At 31.7% G+C, this 17,049-nt stretch overlaps 1 protein-coding gene across 4 annotated transcripts; it reads right to left on the reverse strand.

The window, feature by feature from the left end:
* Positions 1 to 29: 29 nt before the first annotated feature.
* LOC138932569 (oxidative stress-induced growth inhibitor 1) lies at positions 30 to 16,685 on the reverse strand. Of its 4 annotated transcripts, XM_070294507.1 has the most exons (8): positions 16,241 to 16,685; positions 13,865 to 14,096; positions 5,107 to 5,224; positions 4,272 to 4,723; positions 3,809 to 4,062; positions 3,472 to 3,728; positions 2,950 to 3,351; positions 30 to 2,362 (listed from the first exon to the last, which is right to left on the reverse strand). In XM_070294507.1, exons 3-8 carry the CDS (start codon positions 5,162 to 5,164, stop codon positions 2,082 to 2,084), a joined length of 1,704 nt encoding a protein of 567 aa, XP_070150608.1. In that variant the 5' UTR covers positions 5,165 to 5,224; positions 13,865 to 14,096; positions 16,241 to 16,685; the 3' UTR covers positions 30 to 2,081. The 4 variants fall into 4 exon arrangements, with proteins under 4 accessions (XP_070150608.1, XP_070150606.1, XP_070150605.1 ...); XM_070294505.1 differs by lacking the exon at positions 13,865 to 14,096 and having other exon boundaries at positions 30 to 2,332; XM_070294504.1 differs by lacking the exon at positions 13,865 to 14,096.
* Positions 16,686 to 17,049: the final 364 nt, after the last annotated feature.

Raw genomic sequence — 17,049 nt, forward strand, 5'->3', positions numbered from 1 at the left:
TTTTATTTACATGTGATATATCGATAGAAAATACTGCAGTACGATTTTTTATATCTGTATTGTAAACTGTTTTAGACTGTGTATATGTCCACAATTGTTAAACAAGATCATTCCATGATAATAAAAAAATGAGTGGTTAAGAGATATATGTGGTACTTTTTTTTGTATATATAATACATATATATAGAATCCATACATAAAATATTACAGATTATGTTTCTAAAAATTAGGGATAGGTATTTTAAGATCTGTTGGGATCCTTTTCAAGGATAAACAGGTACTCTATCAAATCCTCTAAGGAACAGGAGCAATCATTCTTATTTTCCTTTTTTTTTACAGAACCACATTTCTTCTTATATATATATAAATCAATAATTCTTATGTGTAAAAATATGTATTTACAACTAAATATAATGCGCTCAAGATTTGTTCCATTTAATTTTTTCTATTTCATTGCAACTTTTTGAACATTGCACCTCCTATCACAGATGTGTATTATAAGTATTTTCGTTATATTTATATGTATGCTTTATCCCTCTGTCTAACTCTTTAATCAGTATATCACACACAATTTTTATATCAATAAAACTTCTAAAAATTTTACGTATATGTTACTACGCTATACAAATCAACAGGTTCTTCAATGTACACTTCATTTTTTGTATACGCTATAGCACTTTGCTTTGCTCCTAATTACAAATTTGTTGTAACATTGTTATGTTAAATACATTAGGCTTATTATTACAGTATGTATAATGTACCATACTAATTTATATACATTGTATATTTTTGATATGAAAAAAGAATATTTTCTGCATTTTAATGGAATATCATTCACTATATAAAAATTATAATAAAGATACAAAAAGTAGAATGTTTTTCTTTTTTTTTAACATACATCTTTAAATAAAATAAACTTAATGTAATGTATGTATATATATCGCATATCATAAACAAAATCATATAAACTGCAAACAACATAGTAAGCATATAAATTAAGTATAAATAAGCACTGTTAAGTAATAAAAAATAAGAAATAATATTGAGTAATAAAAATAATATTAAGTAATAACAGTAATATTTTGTACTAAATAAGTGGTATTACTGAGATACTATAAGATACATTAATAATAGGGCATTAGCTTAAATCTATTAAAGAGTAATCACAGCTTATTAATAAAAAAGGCATATTACAGCAAATTAAAGATGTTACATAAAAATTAATATACAATAATGACTGAATTCGCTTTACGAAATTTGTTCTCTCATTCACAAATTTTTTAAAAATAATAATGTAAAATGTTGAAATGCGCATATATGTTAATGCAACAGTTCGATTACTCTGGTAAGAGCATATAATTCCACACATAAAAATAAAAATAATTAAAAGTATTTATAAAATACATATAATGTATGTACAAGTAGATGTGCATAAAAAGATATTCAGTTTAATTATCCATTAAAAGAATAATCCTAAACATATTCAATAATTCGGAAAGAATGTATGTCAAGAGTTTCGTTGTATATTATCTGATTTTTTATAAAACTAGTTATGATACAGGTTATATTTTCATTTACTTTATGAGGAGTGGCATATTTGTACAAAGGCTATCGCGTGTAATTTTCAATTGTAGATGATGAATTATGTAACTATATCATTGCTATTGTTTTCTATAAATAATTCTCTTATCAAATGGAATGTTAAGAAACGCAAATGGATCTAAAACAGATTTAACAATAAGATAGCATCTAAATTGTTATCTTCTTTTACATTATATGCTATCCAACCAATAAACATTGACCTCTTTGTTCTTTATTTTGATTTATAAGATATTTTGATGAAACAATTAAATAGTTATGATAGACACACTTGAATATCAGTTAAATTTTCTTATGAAGGATTAACATATGCAAAACAATATTATACAAAAATAATTTTAACAGTCTGTATAAACCGTTTTACCTAAATTAATCTTCTAAATGTTTAGAACTGTGTGTAATTTTTCAGCATTCACATGAATTGAGCAGTAGAAATCACACAATCCTATTATTTCAATACGCTTGTATATAAAACAACTTTGCTAAGACACGATCGGTTCGCATGAATGGCTGACAGATTTCTCAGATGTTGTGGTGCACAGGATATGTGCAAGAATTCCAAGCGCACCGCCCAGAACAAAGCGAACAAAGTTGTTACCAGTTAGAGGTCCCAGGGCGTAAAGTCCCTTTGTCGGCGCCTTGGTCACCTCGTATGTGAAATCATCAATTTCAATCGGATTCGACTTACTATCAATCGGCTTGTCCGCGAGCTTACCCAACCCCGCACCGTTACCTTCCAAGTAAGATAAATCTGGTTTATATCCTAAAATGAAATTATTCAATACATTCTGTGGACACCATAATCTTTTCATTAATGCAACATTACATCTTGTATGGATAGTTCTAAATATATAAAAGCTCTACTATCATACAGAAAAAATGATCTCTTTACCCATTTCCTCTCTTAAATTTTCTGCTGCCCTATCATTGTTTTCAACAATTTCCCATTTCATCTCTTACTCTTATCCAGAAAGTTTTCTGATTTACTTATAATTAATTATATATTGTATAATCATTTATAATAACAATAATAAAAAGTAATTTAGCATTTTAATATGTTTTAACTCCAAATTTTGAAATTTAAAATCATTTCAAAGTTATGTCATTATTTATGGTTCAATATATATTAATGTTAACTATGATATGCAAGAAAAGACTGATTTTTTTCATTTAAAAAAGATAATGAGGATACTGAGAATTCTGAAAAACATGACTTTAGACAAAAAAATTTCTTTGCACCATATACGTTCTCCGAAACCATTTAAATTGCGTTTATAATATATATTTTTTCATATTGTCAGAAATAAAGAAATAATTAGGTGTCCAGTTTCTGTTGGGATATATGCTTACCGATAAGTATAGCTGCAATAGATACTTCGAACGTGTGTAGTTGACCGTCCGGAGCGGAAAAGGTAACTGTTCTTTTTGTATTCATGTTTTCGTCCTCGCGACTCTCACCGAGATTAATGAGCGTGTATCCCGGCAGTGATTTATACAGAGGATAATTTGTACCTCCGTCAGCCATCATCTGGTATACCTTGTGATATTCCGGATATATGGAATTCGGCAGCCATTGCAGTCGATCGTAACTAGTAGTTATTCTCTCGGCGGTTTCTTTGCCCCATTCGCTCGATGAATTGCGGAACGCATGCAACACGGGTATCCCTCGAAAACGTGCGGCCATAATTGCGTCAGCCGCACTAAGACCAGCTCCAACTACTAACACCGGTTGCATCTGCTCGTCGGTTGGACCTACAATTAATAATTTTTCAAATGAGACCACAAATTGAAAATGAATTATATAATTCGCGGATAAATAAATCGATTGTAATCGTGAAAAAGAAGATAATCTATAATCTTGTGATTACATACCACGTTCATTGACCAAACGTTCCAATCGCGTCTCAAGATCATTGAGATCATGCGTCACCCAGTCGGGATGCGTGTCTTCCCCCGGAATGCCTAAATGATTAGACAAATCGGTCGTGCCGGTCGCGAGGACCGCTCTTCTACATCGATACCGAAATCGCTTTCCACTTTTGTTCTCGTATCCGTCCACAAACCAATTGTATCCTCCCTCACTCTCGGGCGAATCCGAATCCGATCTTACTGAAGTAACTGTAGTTCCGCTACAATGCGGATCGCTTTCGTGAAATTTCGTAACGTTACATAATAACGAATTCATCTTACAAATATTTTAAACACGCACCATCGAAAATATTGTTTCAAGCCTTTTCTGCGTACGTAATCCTTGTAATAAGCAGCTACAGTGCCTACGGAAATCCGGCTGGACGCCTTGCAAACGCTTAATTTTTCTGGTCGCGTATATACATCGCTCGCAGCGATTAAAACCGACTCTTGTAACTGTTCGGCCTCGACAAGTTTTTCCCAATGCCTCAGATCCAGATCGGGAAGAGACATCCATCGACTCAGACTGAGAGTCAGCACATTAGGGTCCATAAACTAGAGATAATCATGTTAAAGAAACTTAATAAGTTAATTTGCTAAGAATAAAGCTAAAGATATTGCTTGAATTTAATTATATTTTCAGCTTTACCATTTTTCTTATTTATCAAGATTTATTTATGTTTTACTTCACGCAGAAAAAAATCTTCGTCTTCTTATTTGCAGAATTATATACAGAAAGAAATGTCACATTTGATAGCACATACTTGCCAGGATCCGCCGGGTTGACCCTTGCCAAGGACAACGTGGTCCACGATTCTATGTTCGGGATACTCATCGGCGGACCGCCAATCGAGGAGCGAGGCCACATCGAGGCCGGCATCGACGCACGGGTGCTGCAGATGGTCCATGAGAAGGGCCAATGGTCGACCTCCGCCCCTGCCCTCGATGCCAGATGACAGGCATTCGAGTTTGCAACGTGTGCTGCGCGCCAGACTGCCTCCTTGTATTCTGCCGCCGCCAGACTTGCCGCATTGATGCCGATTGTTGGCGACCGCATCATCCGAATGCGCATTGCCGCGATCCTCGTTGCCGATATTTGTCATACAGAACCGCAGTCGCGCCGTCAGCATATCGTCACCAGGATGAGGTTCGCCGGTATAGTAAGGCCAATTTCCCGCGAGCATGTATGATAGGCATATTCCACTGGGTCCGTTTCCTAAGGATCGGAAAAGGTCGTGTAAAATCGTATGATCTTTCCAGCGAATTGATAAGTTTACATGCTATCAATCTTATAATAAAAAATTCTAGTTTCACAGTGAATATTAATTTCAAATATCGGCGATAGAGACAAAAAATTCGTCGATTTAATATCAAATTATATAAATATATGTATATAAAGAAATTGTCAAAATATTGAAAAATTAAAGCAATTTTTTTTTTTTTTCACTCAATCTGCAATAAATTAAGATATAAAATGTGATATTCCGAAGAATATATTTCTTATTCCATTGCTATTTTTGTATCCCTTTTATTAATCAAGCTATTAAATCATCGTGTCACAAAAAAAAAACAAGATTCTAAGATATTTCGTATACTTACCTATGATTACAACATCTTTATAAATGATATCATCGTCAATCTTAAATCCGTTCTGCATTTTTCTTCTTTCTTGCGTCTCCGATTCGAACAGATTCACACTCGTCGGTCTATTCGAGTGCTGCAAAGAGAGTTACAAAACGATGATTATGTTTTATTATAAACATGATTACATAATATTGCGTGTATGACATTTTAATAGTACGTCGGCGCAAAATTGCAAAGTAGTAATATAGTCGGGTGTAGCATTTTCCTTGATACCGCAACTAATTTGTAATTGCGTCAGAAATTTCAACATTTATCATTCTTGTAACTAGCAAAAGACGCTTATCGTTATGGGGCGTCGATTATTTTCTCGCACATAATCTCGCATAATTTCGCATAAATATATAAATGAACTAGTATCTTTTTACTATTTCATTATATATTTATGCGAAATTATGCGACATTATGTGCGAGAAAATAATCGATCCTTCACCAGAGAGTCATTATAAAAATATCACATATGATAATTTTGTAATGACTCTCTTGTTGCAATAAGTTAATAGTAAAACAATAAGCATTACAAATAAAGTATGCAATGCAATATAAAAAAATATTTGCAGTAATTCTTTCAAAGCAATAAGTCACGAATCCATGAATCATTTATTACGACGATATAAACCGCAATGTCATTAAAAAAAAAAAAAAAGAGTGTCTCGAATGATCTTATCGACTTTTTTACACGTACTACAATAGATTATTGCGCAATATATCTCACAATATTCGTAGTTTGTTTATCTCTTTTTTAATTACTAACACATAATTTTGAAAATATATCCAACATAACTCATATGTTAGTAATTGAGAAAAGATTTGATCATCGAATCGATTTTTTTTTTTTTTTTTTAATGACGCTGCGGTTTATAAATGTATCATCGTAATAAATGATGATCAGAAATATCCCCGCTGCGATTAATATGAAAATATCGTTACGTTGTAATGAAGAATTTATTAATCGAATCGATCTCGAACATATCGATCGCGTGTCACGTTGTTACGGGTCATCGGAAGTGTGAGATCTTAAACATCTCAAAGATAAACGACGGTTAAGCCATAAAGTAAAAGTCTTAACCTTCGTTTTCGCAAGCGACCTTCGCTAACGACGTGTTTCCTACTCTCTAACGCTTAACCGGTCCACCCAACACAATTACGGTGATATAAATCGTAAATCTTCTACGCCGATTGAGATTAAAAATATTCTGGTCACCCGATAAAGAGCCTTTAAAAAAAGAAAGAGTATTAAAAAAAAAAAAGATACTAAAAAAATAAATTTAAAAAGTTAACAAATAAAAATGAAAATATGTAAATATAAAAATATATTAACAATAAATATAATGTATTGAAAAAGTAAAGAATAAATATAATATTGGAATAAAAATTAAATTTTTATTCATTCACATTTGCAGGCGATTTACTGTACGAAAATGTAGAAAGGGTTGTTGAAAAGAGCGTAGTTAATAGGATGTATATACACTATCAAGATCCATTTATGTGTATAGCTTGTTCTCGTCATTACCCGTCGCTTCTACTCGAGAAAACCTGCTCCGCAAATAAACGAAGGGAACGTCTCGTTAATTTGTACCGTGTACTACCATGATCCACTTTCATTACGACGCTTATGGGTTAAGAATAGAGCGGCATCATGTATTCGTGAAGATCGTCGTCCGAGACAAGAATTGACAGTGGGTCCAATATAGATTTTACCATAAGATTATCGCATTGTTAAATAAATTTCTACGCAAAAGAGCAGGCTAAAACTGAAATAAATATTTTTATGAGGATGAGGACTGCTTTGAGAGATATTGTAAATAAAAAGATGAGAAATGAAGGTGAAATTATATATACACATATAACAGAAATGAAAAATATTCGGCAGCACGAAACACTGTTGTTTTGTATTTATCAGATTCACGTGCATATTCGAAGGAAAAAAATTACGGGAACTTTCATCGAATTTCTCAGAAGAATATGGAGGAATCAAAGACATGATTATTGCGCGCTATCGACATCGATCGATATAGTTGACACTAAGTGTAAGAGATTTTCTTAGGTAACAATGAGCCATTATTCACATCGCGTACAAATATTCGCGATCGATTTACATACTCTTGCATATCACCAAAGATAGGAGCAATAGCGACTTTATTATTCGTTGTATCTTACGTGAGGGACAGCTGACAGAGATCAATGGACATCGACAATGTAATTTACAATATACACACGAGAAATACCATTATCGGAAAAAAAATATTGAAGAAATTATTATCGTTATATTTCTTATCGTTTGAATGAATATTAGTAGAATTATCTCGTATCTTATTTGTAAGAATTTCATTTCTAGAACATTCATGAATACTTAGAATTGGATATCTATGATAATATGTCTATTCTTGTTATCAGTATGGAATAGGAATAGTATCTCATTAAATTGAATAAGTAAAGAAGTTATCATAATATGCGACGCAAAAGATGTTAATTTTTTTATTTTTTTTTTTATTTTTTTTATTTTTTTTAATAGACACATTTTTCGCAATTTTTTTCTCACGTTTGTCATTTTAATTTATTACTTGAAATTTTAATTATATCTTGCATATATCCAATGTTGTATCTATATTATATAAATATTTAATTATGTATCTTGTATCTGATAAAAGTTTTGTAAACTAGAACATATAAATATCAATCTGCAATTAATTAAATGTATCTCTATGAAATGAAACTTTAGTTACGTTCGATATTTAATATTTTATCTACGTTTTTAACTTTTTATAATATATATCGTCTCTATATGTGTTAAAAGCTGTATAAATATTGGATCGTGCGTAAGCGCTATTTTAAAAAGGCGTGATATACAATATTAAAGACACACGCACACGCGCAGCTAAAAATCGTTAAATTTATTATGTCTGGCATTATATAACATACGATTATATATGATTTTGTAATGTAACAAACGCGTATCTTCACAATATCGTAAACAGGTGCGTTTATATATATATATATATTTGTACTTTGTAGTCTAATGAGATTGTAACAATGTCGATGCTTCGCATAGTAGCTTCTATTCTTAATTGGAGATTATTCGCAGTAGGAGGCTGATTCGAAGCGTCTGAACGGAATTCGGTTGTAAGACGCACACGAGAGATTTGACTGATCGACGAGTTGTCAACTCTAGCACGAAATGGGCACTTGATTCTTTGTTTGTCCTGTATCAAATATCAATCTTTATATTCTGTTTGTGTCAAATATCAATCTTTATGTTCTACGAAACATATCAGATTTACAATAACCCTGTGAGACCAATTAATCAACGCGAATGAGAAAGAGTAGCATATTAGAGATTATCAAGTATCCTATGTGCAATAAGTTTATGATAAGTTGAATTTTTCCGCACACATGTACCCATGCAGATACAAGTTAGAATACACTTTATTTCTAAAGTCGTATATCTTTATCTCTAAAGTAATATATCACGCGGCATATACCGGTCTGTTGAATCATCTTTTTCCTGTTTTTATCGGATTCTCTTTCTCTTTCATCTTTTTTCGTATATGCCTTGAATCCCAAAGAGAGCAAATAAAAGAATACGTCCAGAAGTCCAGCGGTTTAACTTGGGTAAGTCAGTCACGAAGCATATATCGCCAGTTCCAACTTCTGACCATCGTCTTCAGAATGATAATCTTAGAATTGCCGTCAACTTGAATCAACTCCGCAGAATTTTATTCGTCTATTTTTGATGACGTTTCGCAGATGATGCATAATTTTATCTTATCTTTTTTTATCTTAAGCGATAAATAATATTTGGAATAGGAAAAAATGATAAACACGATTTACGATGCTTTCGAATGTGAAGTTAATTTCAAATATGATCATTTATCGCAGCATCTTGAATAATTTTCAGATATATAAAGAAGAACTTTGTATAGAGAGGCTATATCCGAGCCCGCGGAGAAATGGCTAGAAATTAAAATTCTTCTTTGATTTTTTAATCAAAGAATTGTTGTTTAATTTGTAATTTAAGTATAATGTAAACGAAAATAACATAAGTCGACGAAAAATATTTCTTCGCCATCTTTGACAATGATACCATGTTGATTATCGCGAAAAAAGGAAAAATATATCAACGACAAATGTAAATGCATTAATATTTCTGCAATAATGTGATTGATATCGCGCGATCATCCTGGAAAATCTGATTATGTCGATATCTAAAATAAAATGCACGTTGTAGACGAATGTTATCAATCGTAATCAGTTTCAACGGATGATTCGCTAAAAATGACCTATGGGAATCAACTGTTATTTGACACATCAATTATTTCAGCATTTAACCCGCGTTGTTACGAGTTGACTTATACTTCGCGCGCGGTATATTAATTGTGATGTTACGCACAATTATTACATTCATTAATCCGATATATATAAACGTGACTCTATATGACGTCTACGCCATTTTTGTACATAATTATAATATTTGCCACTTGTGTTTAAATATTAGCCGGCGAGCAATGAATCAATATAATCAGTATTGATTAATAATTTTCATATTAATTTCATAATATATAATAATATAATATATATCAAATTATGTCAGATTGTAATTTTACAATAATTAATAAATAGAGTATATTTTTTAATTAATGAATTGAAAAAAAGATTTTGTTCATTAGATTTTCTCGTTTTATCCATCTGATATTATATTCGTGCAAAAATTCTCTTCCCTACGAGTTTCTTGCTATCTTTCATTTTACGTATTATGTATTATTTATGAATCTTTTTCTCGGAGGACAGAAGAGTTACCCGATCTTCCTTTGTACGTGCGAATCCCACAGAGATATCATCTCGAATTTTAGTCAATGTAAATAATACATACTTCGCATAATTTCGCGCAACATATGCAGTTGCATTTTTGCTACAGAGATCGATAGTTATATAACGCATATACGTTCGTTACATCCGTTTTCTTACAGCATACAAAATGTTTTATTATGTCGTTGTAATTTCTCAACATGATTCAGCGTGATTCGTAAAGTATTCGTGTCTCGCCGTATTGTGAATATATTATTCAAATATTGTATTTTAATAAAAAAAATGCAGATTGATAACTTCATTATCTCTTTTATATCGTATGTTTATTTATTTTTTTTTTTTTTAATTATTCCTCACTTATCAACTTGAAAAGATTTAGTTTACTTTAATATTTTCGCAATAAAGAATAAAATAATTATTATAAAGAATTTATTTGTTTTATTTTATAGATATCAAATATAATATTATATATCATGTATTAATGTGTGATATTATGGTAGTATCATATATTTAAAAGATATTTTTTGCTCAGAAAATTGGTCGTGTCCTCAATTTTTTTTTTTTTTTATTCTAGACAATGTCTTGTTCTTATTAAAATACGACTTATCCCATTCAATTGTTATTTATAATTACTTCGAAATATTTGAAATTGCGCGTATACTTAACGCGAACATAAATTAAAATGCATCACAGGATGAAAAGTTTCAATAATTCGATAATTTTATTGCGTAACAAACAAGTCCGATAAATTTTGAGTTTAAGATTGGTTTTTTTCTTGCAAATCACCGTTTATTTCCACATCTAAGAATGCAGGATACATATGCAACCATAATTTCATAGACTGATGCAAAACATAAAAAAATTGAGCTTTAACTTCAATAAAAAAATTGTACAAATCACATTGAAAATATCACAACAATGATTTTTTGATGAAGATTTCTTATGCGAGCCGCGTCTTTTGAATATTTGCCAATCTTGGCAGACTAAAATACGCGCGCAATCAGATTATACTATCTAGGTGATAAATTTATGCCCATCGGTGGCTTTTGTAATAAAATCTTATGGAGAGAGAGAGAGATATGAGATAACAATCAGACATAATTTCGCAATTTTTGCAAATTCCCCCCAAAAAGTTACTAAATTATCATTGATTATATGTAACAAAGATCAAATATTTAATCTTAATATTGAAATATCTCGTCAATTCAGATATACGATCAAAAAATTAATTATATTGATTATGTTAGTTCCCACTTCACAACCAGATTAATAGTATCAGCTTTTACGAAATACAGAACTTTTCCCCCTCTGGAAAAGTTCTCAGGCGGATAATTGATGAATCAAATGCTATCGCGTGCTCCGTTTAATGCACCGACAATTACGTCACTTATGCAATATCGAAAAGAACGCACGTGACCAAAATTATGTTACCGGTGTGGAACTTCTCGCATCTATCCCGAAAAGAATTTTCAACGATAATCTATCCCGAGTATCCTTCAACCTACCGTATGGCATATAGTTATGCAATAATGTCTACACGATATGACGTAAATAAACAGATGACGAATTACTGGAGCGACAGTTACTGCCATTACGATATTAATCCTAAAGGGGAAAAGTAAACTTGCAACGTAAATACGCTCATGTAATAGAACCCATGTGAAAAAAATTTTTCATTGAATAAAATTTTACAAAAATTATAAAATCGTTTTCCAAAATATTCTATTGAAAAAAGAATTCCAAATTTATTTTTTGCTCATAAATATAAAATTAATATTTAATAAATTTGAAAGATATAGATTTTTTTCTATCGCTTCTTAAATTCGATAAATTTCTTCGATATTCAAGTAATATAATTTGCGTCACGCGAATCGTGACGAGGATCTTAGAAAGTTTTCCGACGTACGCGCAACACGTTTTTCTCATTTCCCTTTTATTTTCCGACCGTCAATCACACTGTCACTTTGTATCTTCTTCGATATTCAGACGGATATAATTGCGGATCGATACAATAAGCAAATTGCTATCCACGACGTGGCCGTTTTCACATGAGAATGTCAAAGGAAATCGGATATATGTAAAGATTAAAAAATAAAAAAAAAACTTTTTGCAAAGAGATACATATGATTACCGTACCCCTTCCTTCCCAAAAGGGCGCTTCAATTCTGTTTGTTTTATCAGCTGATTTTCCTGCGTCTCGTCGAAACCATGGCCGATTAAGGAAGAACGCAAAACCTTGCCGATCGACGAAGGTTTACGAAACGCGACAACGAAGTTACTCCTTACCCGGCGACGGTCGGCGTCGTACTGTCGTACTAAAGCGTGCACACCACGCGCGCGATCGCTTTTTCCGCGGAAGCGGACGCGTATCCGAAGGCCGCGCGATGAATGGCGATTTCACGAGGATAGTTTCAGTCGCGAGATATTAATTCTCTCGGTACGACCGTCATGGTACGATGCGTTTGGAGTACAACTTTCCTATAATTAGTTTCCTGCATTCTAGAATCAAAGAGATTTCTTAGAAGAATATAGAGATACGAGACAAAGAGAAGGAGATGCATTGATGCTTTATCTTTCACAGTTAATTTCTGTCTGACAGTTATTAAAACGTCATTCAGAAGTAATGAGTGACTAATGCATACTACATAGTAAAACAAAATTCGTTTTCCTTTTCATTGAGATATCACTAACAATAAGATATGAAATGTATTCAATATCTCTTTCTCTCTCTCTCTCTCTCTTGACCGCGGGTCTTCGTTATTATTATTTCTAATTGATGCCGACCAAGCAATCTCGATGAGATGTAAGACAGAAAAAGGACTTATCGCGATGTATTTCTGCAGAGACAATCGCATTTCTTTCAAGTTACACAATATTATATCGAGAATATCTTTCCTACATAACATTTATACGTATCGGTCGTTCCTTATCGATCCAAGCTATCCACATACGACATCGATAAAAAGATAGCCGGGACACACGGTGTTAAAAGTTAAATAGCATCACCCTTACACAGCGCCCTATTTTTTCTGTAACCTAGAAAGAAAGTTATGCTTTAGCTATAACTTTAATTTCCAATATTGAATTTTTCTATAATTTTTGTGAATTGAAATCCTATTAAAACAATCTAATTGAAAATAATTCATAAACGAGATTGTGTAAACTATTTACAATCTTGAAAATTAAATCAAAATTAATTTTTGAACTTATAATATGACAAATATACTGATTCCTTGGATGTCATAACATTAGAACACAAAAACGATCCACGAGAGACAAGAGTTCGCAGTTTTTTCCCAACAAATTTATTCCTCTATATCGTAAGCCTTTTTAAACCTCACATAACAGTAAACTTGAACAATTACTTTTTAAAGTAATCTTTTACAATTAATTTAAATTGAATTAAGATTATATATCCTATAACAGAAAAAAATATATAAAATATAAGCGTACTTGAATAAAGTTTGTTAATTTTATAAAAAATAAAACTTTTATATGATAAGATAAAAATTGTAAATTGAAGAATAAAAAAAAATATTGTTCTGCACGATATCAGTGATATAAATTTCGGAAAGATTACAGTAAAATTTAATGAGTTTCGGTTCTTCGGGTGTAAGTCGGGCAAATGTCGGGATATTTTCATCGCGTCGTGTTTTCATGTATATTCGATCGCAAGGTTATCAAATTATCGCAATGTATATCTTCTTAGCTTTAACGAGCGAATTGTCCAAATTGTGGATCAGAAAGAGATGTTTAAAGGAAGAGAGAAAAAGAATAGATAATTATTATCATTGCGGTTACAGCGAGCATATTTTCGTAACTAATAATGCGAATGAAAATGTACTTTGAAATGATGATAAGTGATGTCCAGTTTATAGAGCAAGGTTTCCATTTCACATTTTTCACTCACCGAGCTGTTGAATCACAAAGTTGCAACTACGATCCCATCATGATTCTCTGTGTTATATGATAAATACAATGTGTGGCATTGATATCTGTTATTAATCACTAAACAACGTCGTTCGAGAAACCTAAACAATTTGGGCAAACAATATATCTAGCCGAATTAATGGAACTAATTCGATCACACAAATTGATAGCACTTATCGTAGAAATTTAACAATCAATGTTCGCGAAAATATCTGGAAAAAAAAAAGAAGTATTAATTTCACGTGAGCTATAAATAGAAAATAAAAATAAATATTTTTTTCATGCATAATTTCTAGCAACCATTATTTAGTTGCTAAATTTAATTGATCAATTTATTAACTTAGTTTTTTGTTCTTGTGACATACTTGTCTATTTACTTGTCTAATTTACTATGTGCTAATTACGCAATAAATATAAAATATGTTCATTTTACACATAATATATATAAATAATGCTTGCGACAGCAAAGTCGTTCTCTAATATCGTAACTAACAAATTATTTTCAGATATGAAAAATAATGTAATGTAACATTATATTATATAAACCGTCGTGGAAGAGGCGTCTATATTCCAAAATTAGAACATAACTACGCATATACAGGGTGATCCTAGACCACCCGTACACTCCTTTCCTTTCAAAAACTAAGCATTTTAGAGAAAAACGTTTTCAACAAAAATTGTATGGTTTTGAGGGGAACATAAGATGGTGTCATTGGATTGACGTTGGATAGCATCGTTAAGGTCAAGTCAAGGACACCTTTAATTTCTTAAATGGAACCCCCTATTTTTTATTGCATATTCTTATAGCTTATGTCGAGAGCTTTCCAAAACACTATAATAAAGTATTTTTTCTCATTAAGTAGTTTTTGAATTATTTTATATTTTAATCTGACATATTTTGATATAAAAAATAAAATATTTCGTAAAATATTCAGTTTTCGATAATCTTACCGTAATACTTTTATGTACAGAATAACGAGACAAATCAATTGGTATAAAAAAATAATTGTTTTTCAGAAAATTATTTACAATGTATTTTTTAAAATAATTATTTGTTTTTTTTTTGGCACTAATTGATTTGTCTCATTATTCTGTACATAAAAGTATTACGATAAGATTATTGAAAACTGAATATTTTACGAAATATTTTATTTTTTATATCAAAATATGTCAGATTAAATTATAAAATAACTCCAAAAGTACTTAATGAGAAAAAATACTTTATTATAGTGTTTTGGAAAGCTCTCGAGATAAGCTACAAAAATATGTAATGAAAAATAGGGGGTTCCATTTAAGAAATTAAAGGTGTCCTTGACTTGACCTCAAACCAATGACACCATCTTATGTTCCTCTCAAAACCATACAATTTTTGTTGAAAACATTCTTCTCTAAAATGCTTAGTTTTTGAAAGAAAAGGGGTGTACGGGTGGTCTAGGACACCCTGTATATCATACATATTCAAACGCACGCGCAGTAAAATATTCAATTACTATCCAGTAGATATATGTGTATTCTGATTCGTCGACTTTCTGATATCCTTAAATTAAATTTCCCTTAATCAGACACTTTTTATTTTTAATTTATTACAAATAACACATTTTAGATCTGAAAGATACTATGTATGTAATAAAACTTTAATGAAACAAGTATTATATATGCAAATATCGCATAAGCAAATATAAACAGAAATTATTTTTTATTTTTTAGCTACGTACCAATAATTTTACGCGATAACTGCTTGTTAAAATAGTGTGCGATATAATTATATCGCGTGTTCATTCTGACGTCTGTTAATTAACATAATCATGCATATGTAAAATCAAGAAAAGATCATGATGCATTTCACACAGGCAATGAGAAATAAACAACAAATTTGATATAACGTACGCAAGAAAATATTTACGTTTGATTATTGCATTATGGACTGATATTTGATTGTCTCTATATACATATGTAAAGATATAATATTAAGATAATATTAAAATATAATTTATAAGAATGTTTCTATCATATTTTTCATCTGCGAAATAAATATCAGATAGCAAAAAGTAAAAATATATTCTACATAATACATTGTTAGGATTGCGATGAAATAAATTGTACAATATTTCTCGTGGAGTCGAATTACACGAGAATCGATTCATCGCTACAAAAACAAGAGAAATCGGGTTATCTTAATTTTAAATTCTCATTCGCTTAATATTAATTTGCACCGCTAATAAATTATACTATTCGCTCTAATAATAATATATTATTAATTACGCTAGTTATCATGATATTTGACCACTATAGATTACCGAAACAAAATATTATACTTACGATATTAAAATATTTATAAAACATCATGATGAATTACCTGATTTGTCCAGCAGTTCAGCATGTCGCATCATCGCGTCTAATCCGGATTGCAGACTCTGATCCGATACGTCACGCGAGGGTTCCGCTGGACATTCGTGCCGCAAACATTTTTGACGCGATTGCCAAACTGAGAGATGTTTTCGAGTATCATGATGATAAAGGACGACCAATCACTCGCGAGGCGAATATTATAATATTCACCTGGTGAACACGCGTGGCCGCGATTAACTTCACGCGGTGGCGGCAGCGACGACTCGGCCGTGTGAGATCAAAGTATAATCTCTCTGGATCTTCTCGCGAAATCACACGACCAACGTTGTTTCTGTACTCGGGGCAACGAGAGGGTTCAAATTTCGAAACCGTCGTCGCCGACACACCTCGTTCCGGCCATCGATTTTTCTCTATTCCACTGCGGATTACGCGCTTCTCACCGATGTATACATTACGCGCTACTGGATGCGGTATGCGGCTTGAATGTAGCCGCAAGCGCCGCTACGTCATCGGTGGTCGGGTCAGTCTCCGCGCACTCAGCAACATCTACCGGTGGAATTTGATACTTTTTAGCCCCATTCTGTTTTACCCACGTTATGGGTAAAACAGAATTTTCATGTTCATGCACAAAAAAGTTCGATTTACATCGCACAGTAATAAACCTAAATTCATCGAATTGTCTTTTGTGAATTCGGTCGAGTGTTTTTTTACGCTTGTTAATGAAGAATAGTTGGAATTGTCTCTCGATAAATTGGTTACACATATTCATGGAAAATTTTCTATTTTTGGTGTATGTGAAATCTCCCCTTATTTTGA

This window comes from Polyergus mexicanus, unplaced genomic scaffold (genome assembly GCF_030449975.1).
Source record: "Polyergus mexicanus isolate NDT 795.1 unplaced genomic scaffold, iyPolMexi1.0 SCAF_4, whole genome shotgun sequence".
Classification (NCBI taxonomy): Eukaryota; Metazoa; Arthropoda; class Insecta; order Hymenoptera; family Formicidae; genus Polyergus; species Polyergus mexicanus.

Excerpts from the sequence above, each read along its gene's own strand:
- LOC138932569 (XM_070294504.1), bottom strand. The coding sequence starts at position 16,264 with ATGCTGAACTGCTGGACAAATCAG. Across the intron at positions 5,225-16,240 it reads TGAACTGCTGGACAAATCAG|CACTCGAATAGACCGACGAG; the intron begins GTAATTCATCAT and ends CTCTCTTTGCAG. Across the intron at positions 4,063-4,271 it reads AACCCGGCGGATCCTGGCAA|TTTATGGACCCTAATGTGCT; the intron begins GTATGTGCTATC and ends GATTATCTCTAG.